This window comes from Amblyomma americanum, chromosome 10 (genome assembly GCF_052857255.1).
Source record: "Amblyomma americanum isolate KBUSLIRL-KWMA chromosome 10, ASM5285725v1, whole genome shotgun sequence".
Lineage (NCBI taxonomy): Eukaryota > Metazoa > Arthropoda > Arachnida > Ixodida > Ixodidae > Amblyomma > Amblyomma americanum.
The window spans coordinates 60,429,979-60,441,957 of NC_135506.1; the positions used below are offsets into that span (position 1 = coordinate 60,429,979).

General features: G+C 48.1%; 1 protein-coding gene across 7 annotated transcripts in view; it reads right to left on the reverse strand.

The window, feature by feature from the left end:
* The window catches only part of LOC144106817 (RNA-binding protein 5-A-like), a 41,101-nt gene extending 33,453 nt beyond the window's left edge, over positions 1-7,648 (reverse strand). For 5 of the 7 annotated variants that reach the window (XM_077639763.1, XM_077639765.1, XM_077639764.1 and 2 more), the window contains exons 1-6: positions 7,477-7,648; positions 7,156-7,303; positions 6,968-7,088; positions 6,535-6,855; positions 3,373-3,442; positions 1,396-1,469 (exon numbers count right to left, since the gene is read on the reverse strand). In XM_077639763.1, the coding sequence (XP_077495889.1) occupies positions 1,396-1,469; positions 3,373-3,442; positions 6,535-6,855; positions 6,968-7,088; positions 7,156-7,268 (699 nt within the window). In that variant the 5' untranslated portion in view covers positions 7,269-7,303; positions 7,477-7,648. The remainder of the gene's footprint in view (positions 1-1,395; positions 1,470-3,372; positions 3,443-6,534; positions 6,856-6,967; positions 7,089-7,155; positions 7,304-7,476) is intronic. The other 2 variants (XM_077639762.1, XM_077639761.1) reach the window with 1 other exon arrangement.
* Positions 7,649-11,979: the final 4,331 nt, after the last annotated feature.

The following is an 11,979-nucleotide window of genomic DNA, read 5'->3' on the forward strand; positions in this document are numbered from 1 at the left end:
TCAAGGAAGCCAAGCGCATTTGTAAGGGAATATATATTTTTTTTCGAAGCCATTATGGCTGACACAAAAGCATATCTGCAAGCTTGCTAGCAGTTTCTACTGTTGCTCACGATGCAGTGTAGCACAAAACAGCTATAACGCTATGTGACTAGCATGTACAGGAGAGCTCCACAAGCTTGAGTGCTACTGGTATCAGAGTGATAAAGAATACAGGTCTCCTTCGAGCAGGGTAGTAATGGCAGCTACATTGTGTAGACCGAAAAAGGCGAGGTGGCAAGGAAGGCTCCGGCTGTAGTGCGCATAATGTGGCGCATCAGCTAGAAACACTTGATGTGATAGCTGCACCCTCGATTGATGCCACGGTTGCAAGCCTTTTTCAAACATGTTCCGACTCGGAACAAAATGCATCGGCAACCAGCCAAGCACGGCCCCTACACAAAAACCAGACACAATTCGCACAAGTTCACACATGGTCACACCTTGTGCCCAATAGCATGCTTTGGCCAATGGATTCAGAGTGGTAAACAAATTATCGGCATGCACGCAATGGCTGCCTAGACCTGCAGGCCCGACACATCAATCGAGGGTCATTCGACTGTGCCAGAAATGCTGCCCAGTGTGTAATGCTATATAACGGAATAGGTGTAAGCTTCCCAGTATAAATCTTCCACATGCCAATGCTTTTGCTTCTCACAAGGTCAAGCTAAAGAGCTTGCGAGCTGAGCTGGTGGCTTGACTGCTAGCTCGTCAACTACAGTACACTGTGGGTTACAGCTACTTTCAACTCAAGTTGCACAGACAGAGTGCTGATTAAAACACTTGGCCACTATGCTCTCTCACAAATCAAGATGGTGAAATAAAAAATTGTTTTAAACTGCTCAGCCAAGTTTCCGAGCCCCCACAGCCAGATATGTTTATTTGAGCAATGTGATTTTGATTGCCGCATAGAAACAATGGTCCGAAAAAAGCCGGTAGACTGTGCCTTCAACATCAAAAGGCATCCATGCTTTTGGCATACCTACACAAGGCTCTAGGAAATTTGTTGCAAAAACTTAAGTCTCTAGAACTGCAGCCATTGGCTAAATTATCAACTGCAAACCCTGACTGAAAGAACTAGCGCCCACATTAAACCGGGGCAGATTCTCAACTGCAGTTCTGCCAGCTTCGGCAAAAAAGCCCACAGTCTACTGCGTTCACGAGTCTGGGCAAAGCACTTGCACACTGGCACAGCCGACATGTCACGGCGCGCATGCGTGCGCGCGTCAGAAAGACACCCTGTTCCCGGCACCGACACAGAGAAACCGGGAAGGGCAGAAGAGGAGGAGGAGGTAGGAGGTGGTGATGGGCGCACAGATGGGGCCCGCTTTTCCAAGAGGCCGAACGAGGGGACGACACCTTTGTAAGTTCCTTCCACCGAACCGCTTCGGAGAGATAGCGAAACTCCACAAATGCAAACCCCCTGGAGGCACCTACAAAGGGGTGGTCACAAAGCCAAAGGGAGCGCACCATTAGTATCCCGCCGAGGGGCAAACAAAGTCGCGCGCCACACCACACGGCGACACTTTCCGGCACAACCGCAACACATTGAAGCCTTCCGCTGGCCGCTCTCAGCTTTCCCATGGCATTTTTTTTTTCTGATTTTGCTCCCGAATTCCCGTGCAGTCCGTCGTCTCTAGAAGGTGCTAGGACCACCTCGACCGTCCGTGTTTCCAGCCACCAGCAGGAAAGGATGGCAAGCTTGCAAGAATATTTTTACGCGAGACAACTTGAAATGGCGCGCCCCTCCAAGGCATGCTGCTCATATTCAGAGTGGGCCATTATGTGGCTATGCTGTGTTTTGACAAGATTCCAACTGTGGATTCCAGCGATTGGCCTACACTGTTAAAGGGCCACTGTAAGACTCCTGTTTTGCGATTCACTGAATCCTTTGCCATCCTTCGTGGCGTCAGCTCCATCACCCAATAACGCACCGCTAGGGACCAGTTTCCTCATGCGAGAAAAGAGTGCATTCACGAATGCGTAGAGATGTAGCATGAAGGTGTAGGCAGTGTCAGGCCACTGCATGCGCAGCACTGGCCACAGCCCTGTACTGTGTAGCTCCCTAGCAACACTACGGAGAGAAGGAAGGTCTAGGAGACAAGCAGCTTCTATGAAGGTTGTTTCAAGGGCCCTTTATCTTATGAGACAGAGCATGTCCGTAGAGTTATCCATGCATGAGTGAAGCTTCAGCACTCTCTCATCACTCGGTAATAAAATTAATTCAGGGCTATACATCTCTCGTGCACTAAATAATAATAATATTTCGTCGCATATGCAGTGCCTCAGACAGATTAGGCTTAACCTGACGGTGTTTCAAGGTTCGCCTTAGTTTTTTATGTATCGGCTTGGTTTGGTTTACGGGGGTTTTAGGTCCCAAAGCAACTCAGGCTATGAGGGCCGCCGTGGTGAAGGGCTCCGGAAACTTCAACCACCTGTGGTTCTTTAACGTGCACTGACACTGCACAGTACACGGGCCTTTAGAATTAGTTTTTATGTACCACTTGCATGCTTATAGGCACTGAGATGTAAATGAACATGAAGTGTAAAAGCAGCATGCAGAAATGTTAGCGACAGTTGTGTCAAAATGTTTCAGCAAGGCGTGAATGGTAGTACACTGGCACCCAAGTCAGCCGCGGATATCCACAACAAATGTCCATGCAAGCGAGTTCCTGGCAAATTCCTAGACGGCGTGAGACTTACCTCTGATGAGAAGTCGACTCAAAAGCAGTAAAATCATTCATGTTAAATGTCAGAAAACACTGATGTACATGAAATGCTCCAACTATCATCTTAACAAGTGCACTAAACAGGTTTATTTACAAATTATTCAGATTATTTTTGTCTCGAGTGCCTCCAGACCTTGAGGGCACAAATAAATTAAACAAATCGTTGTACAAACTCATCCAAACCCAAAGACAACAAAACAGCACTGCTCGAGAAATACACAAATGCTTTGGTGCCCCCAGACCTTGAGGGCACAAATAAATTAAACTGTCATTCAAACTCATCCAAACCCAAAAACAACAAACAACACTGCTCGAGAAGTACAGAAATGCCTTTCCACTGAGCAAACAGAAGGCAAAAAATAGTATGAGACTCGGTCGCATGTGCCAACAAAAGGCACTACACCTGTACATTTGCAAGGACAGCTAGGAATTCAAATCAGGTAGTGTGCTGTCAGCATCCAAGACGGCTGTGGCATAACTGTAAGGATCACTATAACACACGGGGTGAAAAACAACTGGTCAAAGGTCAGCTCACACACACACAAAGAATTCAAGCAAGTCTCAAAAGGGCATGCAGCAAGTAAAGAAAGAAGGAAAGTATCCCCACCTGTGTCTTTGCGTTTCATAAGCCTGATGTCCTTAGGCTCAAGGCCATAGCGAACCACTTCATTTCGAAGCTGCAGACACGAAAGTGCGAGTCAGGGGATTTGTCAATCCTAATGCTGCTTCAAGCATGCTTGGCCACTAGAGTGCCTTTATCAGCTGCGCAATTACACAACACAAATCTTGAATGCCACAGGTTCCCAATAAAGTTTCCTAATGGCAATTGAATCCCCCACATACTTCTAGACCATTTGAGCCCTATGAAATGCACAAATGTGAGCACCTTTACTGTGCATGAAGATAAATTAACACTGTGCACGTAACATACCAGAATGAAAGCACTTCAAAGATTTCTACCATTCCCTTAATCAATGACAAGAAAACAAATCACAGGACAGCGCACTTGTGTGCTTATATCTGCGTGAAAAGATTGTGCATGTTATCAAGCATAATACCAGAATCCAGCCTGCTATAGTACCGTCCTACTGCACTTTCACAGCAACATACCACGGCACTGAATCCTGAACCACAGACTGCGACATATTACTAGCGTTAAAATACAAAGGACAAAGAGCAGAAACACACAGGACAGGCGCTAGACTTAAAACTGGAGCAGTGCACGAACCAATGCATATACCTTGCTTCTGTACGTAGGAGTCAACGTTAAAATCAACAAGAGTTGCTGGGGAACTGCTGAGTTTTTATCTTTCCTCTACTCTTGTTGATTTTAACGTAGACTCTTAAGTACAGAAGCAAGGTATATGCACTGGTTCGTGCACTGCTCCAGTTTTAAGTCTAGCGCCTGTCCTGTGTGTTTCTGCTCTTTGTCCTTTGTATTTTAACGCTAGTAATATGTCGCAGTCTGTGGATCAGAAGCACCAACTAGCCCAACCTAATTCTTAAATGAATCCTGAACAGGTGAAGCATACAGTTAAATCCTAGCTGTACACCCATCAAGCATAAATGCTGTCAATTCATAGCAGCGTGCTCCATCTACCACCTGTGCTGCTTGTGCATGAGGCACACATTTTATACGCCTCAAGCCCCTAATTTTCTGCAGTGCACAATCTGAAATTCCGCAGACTGAAAGCAAAGAATCTGCAATATTCTACAGGAAGCTTCCCGCGTGTCAACGAATGCAGCCATCCGACCCTTTTTTCTTCTTTCCTATTGCTCACGGCTCTTTCACTGCCTTCTCTTCTTTCCCTACGGCCCGCGCCGCCTTCTTTCTGCGTTTTAATGTGAAAGCCCTCACACGCTTATCAACATGGTCCAAAAATCTTGTCACCGTATGTACGTACGATCTTGCGCCGTTGCCTAGCAACGAGTCACTCGGTTAAGCTCGTATATTCAGAAGAGCGTCACGCCAGCTGTGAGAGAGGTCACTGAGGAAGGGCACCATGGGTCGCACAATCCCTACCAGTTAGAAACAGTCACCTACCAGTGCAGTGGAGCCTCTCTTAACCACTGCACTGATAGTGGTATGGGGATTCGACCCAATCTATGAATGCAGAGAATGACCAATTCTGCATATATGGGCACTAACCCACTAAAGATATCACGTTATACACTTAAAGCGAATCTTAAGTTCCCCCTCCAACTGAAAAATGAGCAGCTGCTTTCGCATGTCTACTACCAATTTTTTTAGCAACCCCTTTTTTCCCACCAGCGCATGCCACACTTTGCCTCGATGGCCCAAGTTTGTCGTGAAGTTGGCTTTTCCTCGCAGTTCAAGAGCCTAGTGGGTAAGCTTGCTTTAGGTATCCCCCAAAAAAAAGGAAAGCTCCAAAAATAAAAATCACCCTTTTTACTTCAGTGGTAGCAAAAAGACGCTAGAGTAATCCGTGATGCATTCTAGGAAGATTCCGTCTTTTTTTTACCAGCCAGATAAAAGCGTGATCAAAAGAAATTCAAACAGCAGAGGGCGTAGGCACTGCATTCTTTGCATTTCTTTCGATCGCAATAGTAGTTTCTGAAACAGATGATTAAAGAAAAAAAAATCTGAGTTATAATTGTGTAAATACGGTAATACTTCTTTCGACAGCTGCCAGTATCACGACTCTGTCTTCTCATCCAAACACGCGAGCACAATGCTACCAGAGCCGCGGTGCCAGATGCGCTAGCCTGCTTTAGCGGATGGGGGAGCAAGTACGTCATGGCATCAGCAGAACATCATTCATTACCAAATTTTAATTTTTGAAAAAATTCAGAAATTAAATTAACCAAATTTCCATCATTCCATCATTCCTGCTGATGGCCACGCACACTACATCATAAAAAAAAAGCATACAATGTGGCTGCTAACACCAATTCCATGAAAAATGCTAAAATCGCAATTTTTTTTGCGGAATTACGGAACACTATGAGCGTTATTTATGCCTCACACCAATTCCACAAAAAATACTACAATTTCCAATTTTTTGTGGAACTGCAGAAAACTAGGGGCGCTATTTATGCCTCACGTGCCCGCTTACAATGCATAACAAGACTGGAAAGACGCCTTTGGACAAAAGAGGTCTAAAGCACACATGCACTGGTTAAGTTCTCGAGTACAACAGTTTCCAGCTTTACTCAATTCAAGGTGCAGGTCAATTCATATACGAAGCAATCCATGCTCCAACTGAAGCCTCCTGCTGCTTGTGGTTCTGTTTATACACCGGCCTGCACACTGTAAAACCGTCAAGAGCCAGTTATAGTGCGAAGTAGGAGAACTGCTGGCAGTTTCCTGAACACAAGGCGCCTGAGCCTTTCCATCAACGCAATGCACCGCATGGGACACGCGTACACTGTCAGGGATATGCACTTCCCCAAAATGTTATGGCCTGGCAAACCTATGATGTATTTCCCGAAATTCCATCTTCACATGCAAATTTTGTTGGATCTGTTTTCTCTTCTGTGTACACGTGTGCAAATACCACACAGCTGCACAATGTACACAGCACAAACCTCAAAGACAACAGGAGCCAATGACCATGCAAACTTCATGACAGCAATCTAACCTTAAACTAAGCCTTAAAATTTAAGCACATGATGCCCACTCCGAAGGGCCCCAAAAGCCGTGTTACTGAGGCAGCTTAAACTTGACGCAGCCTGGCGACAGCTTCCCTCTAGCAAACGGTAGGGCCCACTATACAACAGCGCACAGAAGTTATGCCAACGGCATTACCTCCGCGTCCGTGGTCTCGACCGGCATGCCCCGGACCATGATAGTGCTGTTGGGTATCTCGTCACGCCGGTCCAGGCCTCGATCGCGGTCCCGATCGCGGTCTCTGTCGCGATCCCGGTCTCGACCGCGGTCCCGCTCCCACGAGTGGTCACGGTACGAACGCTCCCGGTCCCGTTCCCGCTCACGGCGCCTGGTAGAGCGGTCGCGGTCCCCGTCGGCGGCGTCGTACTCCCGCTCCCTGCGCCGGTACCGGTCCGGCTCGTCGATGTCCCGGTAGTCCACGTCGCGGGCTGCCATGTCGCGACTCAGCGGCGCCGGCTGCTGCAGCGGCAGGAGTCGAAGGGAAAAAGGAGGGGGAAGAGACGAACAACCGTCGTACACGTTAGGGCGTGCGGACAGCTCCCAAGCGCTTGTCCAAGAAACCAGCACACACGGCATCGTAGTCGCGGCGGTCGTAGTAGTCACGGTCCGCCCGGTCCCGGTCCCGGTCTCGAGCGCGGTCGCTACCACGGTAGTCCCGGTCCCGGCCTCGGCTTCGCTCGCTGCGTCGGTCCCTGCAGTCGGTGAGAGCAAAACATGTTGCAGGTAGCGAACGACCAGCGCCGGACGGGGACTACTCACCTGTCGCGATCTCTCTGGCGCTCCTCTCGGACAGGCGGGGGGGCAGTCATCGCGGTGCCGTCGTAGTCGCCGGGTTCCATGTCGCCGTACTCGCGCAGGTATTCAATGCTCATCACTGCAGCGGGCTCGTGAGCTCCTCCTTAAAGCACTGAAGACGACGAGCCAGGGTTGAGACGGTCACACGGGATTTCACAAAGCCACAAGGAACAGAACCCAGCCGCATCGAGCTCGCTGACGCGCCTAAAGAACGTTGCGCATTTGCCTGCATACCGCCGCTTCCAGTTCTTCCTGGCCGCGAAACCCCTACACAGCGAGCCTCACCTTGGGTGGAAGTGCCGGATCGCTTCCTTCTTGCACAGATTTCGCTTCAGGGCCCAAATAAAACACCGAAACGCAAGCGCGGCGTTTCTGCGATCGTCAAAAAAAGACGCCTAGGGACACTTTCACGCTACCAAAATGGCGGAAACGCGTTGTTGCGATTGCGCGCACCGACGCCTCCAGAGGCGCTGAGTGCACGAGTAGAAGCCACGAAGCCGAATCAACGCTCTAGCCAACATCAGCCGCTTGCGCAGACGAAGCCGACGAGGCTTCCAGCCACTGTATCATGCTGTATCCGAGCGCTCCCGGCGCTTCCCAGCACGGTACAGCAGCCTAGAACTAGCACGGTGAATTAGTGTTACAGGAACACTGCGGTGAAAGATATGAAGATGTAGATAATGCTTCGGAGCTTGCCCCTGTTGCCACCCTTACGTGCCACCCTACCTGATTTGTATGGTAGTTATATTACAGAAGGCTTTAGAGAGTGCGAAACAATACCTGTCCTCTTCATTTCATGGTAAAAGCATGCAGTGGCAGCTGTTGCTGCCACCGCTGTAAACTGAGATCAGTGGCCTGTATTAGTATTAAATGTAGCCCACAATGGCCAGGATAGATGACGGTGCGGCTGTTTACAAATCGTCAAAAAAAAAAAAACTTGCAAACGTGTGCGAGGCTATCCAGCACACGATTCGAAACTTGATCAAACAATACCCTTTGTGTCCACGCACGCACCTGATGCTTAGTTGCTGCACACAGAGATCAGTTTTCAGTTCTAAGCAAGAAGCTAGGTTGCATGCCGCGCGCGGTATCTGCATGCAGCCTGCTCTTACATTTTGTTTAGTATATGACAAGCACGATTTTTTTAATTTCGCGTCGAGCACGCTGGCAAAACTACGTGGCCCTCGTGCACGCTTTCACTCTGCAAACAGCGAGAGGCGCTGCTTGGCGCGTGGCAGTTCACCCCTCACAACTCGAATCCCTATAGCTGAATGCTCCGAGCACACTGTATACACGTCCTTCTCCTCTGTATTTACCATGTGGACACCAGCCCAAAACAATTAAGCTAGCGCGCCCTACTGGGAGCACTCAACCGGCAGCAAACCATTGGGCATTTTTTTAGCAGGAAACAACTGTGCACTACAGGGATGTTAATATCAACCCCCAGGTGGAAATTTGTTAATGAGATTGTGTTGGTTTCTAATGGTTTCATCTGGTCCCAGAAGGAAGCCTTAATTATTGCTTGCTGCTGGTTGAAATGGTCCCTGTAGGGCACCAACTGGTTTTTTGCTTGGACCTACTGGTCCCAGACGGAATTCCTTCTGCTTTTGTGCTGGGGTCTATTGGTCTTCTGGTCTTGTGCTGGGGTCTACCGGTCCCAGCTAGATGGAAGCCTTCTGGTTTGCTGCTGGTTGAAATGGTCCTTGTAAGAAGTAAGGAGCATCTTCTGGTCCCTGCTTTCTGGTTCTGAAGTGGGATCTACTGGCTCTTACAGAGAGCTTTTTGTTGTTCGATTGACTTTTTTCTGTTTTTTATGTTGTAACGGTATTCATCAATTAATGAAAATTTTTCACCTAAATTTCTTCGAGTTTTTCTGCTAAAATTGCAAAAATAGTGCTGAAATTTAATGAGAAAACTATGTTTATTAACTGTTCCCCACTAATACCCGTGGGATATATGCCCTTAATGAGGGAGTACATAATAGAATGAGCTCATAGTTGTATTAACGTGAGTGCATGTTTCTCATATAAGTTATGTGTATTGCAGTGCTTTGGTAATTGTTGGCGCTTGCTACGATTAAAGCTGTACGTGTGTTCTAGCTGTAGGCAGATCTGCACTGGTTTCTGCAGGGTAACACATTTAGTGTAGGTTGCTTCCACCTTCCTGAATTTTTGGTGTGGTTATTATCATTAGGCAGCTCTTTAAATCATTTCGTAACTTGTCAGAGAGGTTAGAAATCTAAGAACATATTACGCGGATGATTTATCCAAATAAATGTTCCTGCGCTATCAGCATATGCAGTTACTGGTTCCGGTATACTACTGGTCCAGCAGCTAATGGTCTCAGCAGCTACAGGGAATGGGCCAATAAGCCATTTGAACTGGGACCATAAAAAATCCCATTTGGAAATTTTCACCTCGGAGCAAATGTGGCTTCCTAATATGGGAACAGATGAAACCCAAGAAACCTAACCGCAGCGGTGGACTATATTTGTTTGAGCATCCGCCTCGCATGCGGGAGGTGCGGGGTTTGATACCCAGTGCCGCCGGGTACCCACCGGTGATACAATGGGTACAAGCTTTCCCCTGGTCTGGTGCTCGGCTTATTTAGGGTGAAATGCTTGGGAAATGGGTATTTGACTCCACCTTGAGGAGAATAAAATATCCTGTGCCATGACGTTATTTGGCCACAGATGCCCTTGCGCCATAAAAATCCATCACCACCATCACAAAAAAAGTTTTTTTGGGGGGAAAGGAAATGGCGCAGTATCTGTCTCACATATCGGCGGACACCTGAACCGCGCCGTAAGGGAAGGGATAAAGGAGGGAGTACAGAAAGGAAGAAAGGGGTGCCGTAGTGGAGGGCTCCGGAATAATTTCGACCACCTGGGGATCTTTAACGTGCACTGACATATCGCGCGGCACACGGGAGCCTTAGCGTTTTGTCTGCATAAAAACGCAGCCGCCGCTGTCGGGTTCGAACCCGGGAACTCCTGATCAGTAGCCGAGCGCCCTAACCACTGATCGAGCCACCGCGGCGGGTTACCATCACTCACGACAAAGCCATGGAGTCGCGCCATCACCAAACCCACAAACCGTTTTCACCTGGGATTCGGCTCCTTTCATCAGATATCAACCTTCCTCAATTCTGGGACAGCAAATAACCTCTTTCCATGCACTGAATCTTTTTTATGCCCAATTGGGGCAGTAAAAGTGCTTAACAGAAAATACATGCACGTGGCTGCATATATAAAAAACAAAAACAACGAGCGAATACGAAAAATGAGAAAGCAGAACCTTTTCTCTCTTTCTGCGCATGCGCCCTTTATTGGAGCATACGGAGTTGGAATATGAATGAATATGTATGTGTTACCGTGTTAGCCGAGACGTCGCATTAAAGGGTCCCGGAAAAGAGTGTTTAAGGTTGTCTATAAAATGCTTGCATTATGTAGAGTACAGGCCAACGATCGAGCGTTCATGCCGCGTACAAGACCTCAAAAGCGAGCCGATAATTCACAATACAATTGTTAAAACTCCCGCTTCCGCGCCTAACAGCGGCGACCTGCGGTGCTGGGCTTTCGCCAGTCCAGAAAAACTATTTCCGGTTGGTGGTGGTCTCCCTACCTCCTCTAAGGCACAGTGAACTAGAAATCACTGCATCTCAGGCTCGGCCGAAGCCTAAACCCGATCAGCGCTCGTTACGTCAACATCTGCGCTTCTTACGTCATGTCGTTACTTCTGTAGCGGACTGCTAGCGGCAGCCGGCGAAAAGGCGAGTGCAAGGGGCCGGCAGAGGAGCGACAACATTTCAGCGTGCAAAAAGTGACGAGAGGAGAGAGAAAAACGCGAAGATGCGGAAAATTTAAATTTTGACTACAGAACTGATTCCATAAACGCATGTGAAAAATTCTTGCTGGAGAATATTTGTGAGGCGGCGTCCTTTAGCATCCTAGGTACAGTACTCACGGATTGAAATAGGACATTCGGAGCGCTAGCCTTGCAGTGCCACGCAGGCATGTGGTAAACCACAGGCCGGCTGATTGGCTACTGGAAGGAACAATTCTGCTTTGTAGATGTTCTCCCTCTCACGCCATACCACAATGCACCACCTTGGTTCCATGAGCGTCTACGGGCGGCGCTCCATGAAGCGACGGCCACGCGCTCCGAATGTCCTATTTCAATCCGTGAGTACTGTACATCACATAGTTGTTGAGACCCCCTTTCACAGCCCCTTTAACAGGTGACGCAGTATTAATAGCCGCCGTACGTGATTTTTCCTACCGGCAGATCTTTTGTTCGTGCAAGCTTGTGTCCTGAGACACAACACCCAGAAACAACGCAGCCAACCAATCAAGACTTTTCAGCAGTTGAAAGCAGCCTTTGTTCATGAACGTTATGTGGTCGAACTTCCATGTAGATGTGCGAAAGGCGAGAATGCTCGCAGTTGAGTCTACAATAGAGACGAAGTACGCGCCTCTTTTTGAAGACTGTTCTTTCCATTTATTTTTAAATTTACTCTTCAATGATTGGCTGGCGGATCTGGCAGCCTAGCAGAGTGGCCAGGCGAGGTCCGCATGATGTAGTTGTTTATGACGCGTACTTGGCTGAACTTTGGCCGACCCGCCGAACTGCGCACATTTTTATATTTTAATTGTCAGGCACTACTTTTTGCCCAAACGATGGTCGCGCTCAAGGAGGTTATAGTTGTTATAACCTTGTTGGTCGCCGGTTGGTTGCGCTGAAAAAGGCCGTGAAAATAGGCCCTTTCTTACCACGAGCTATTTTGTTG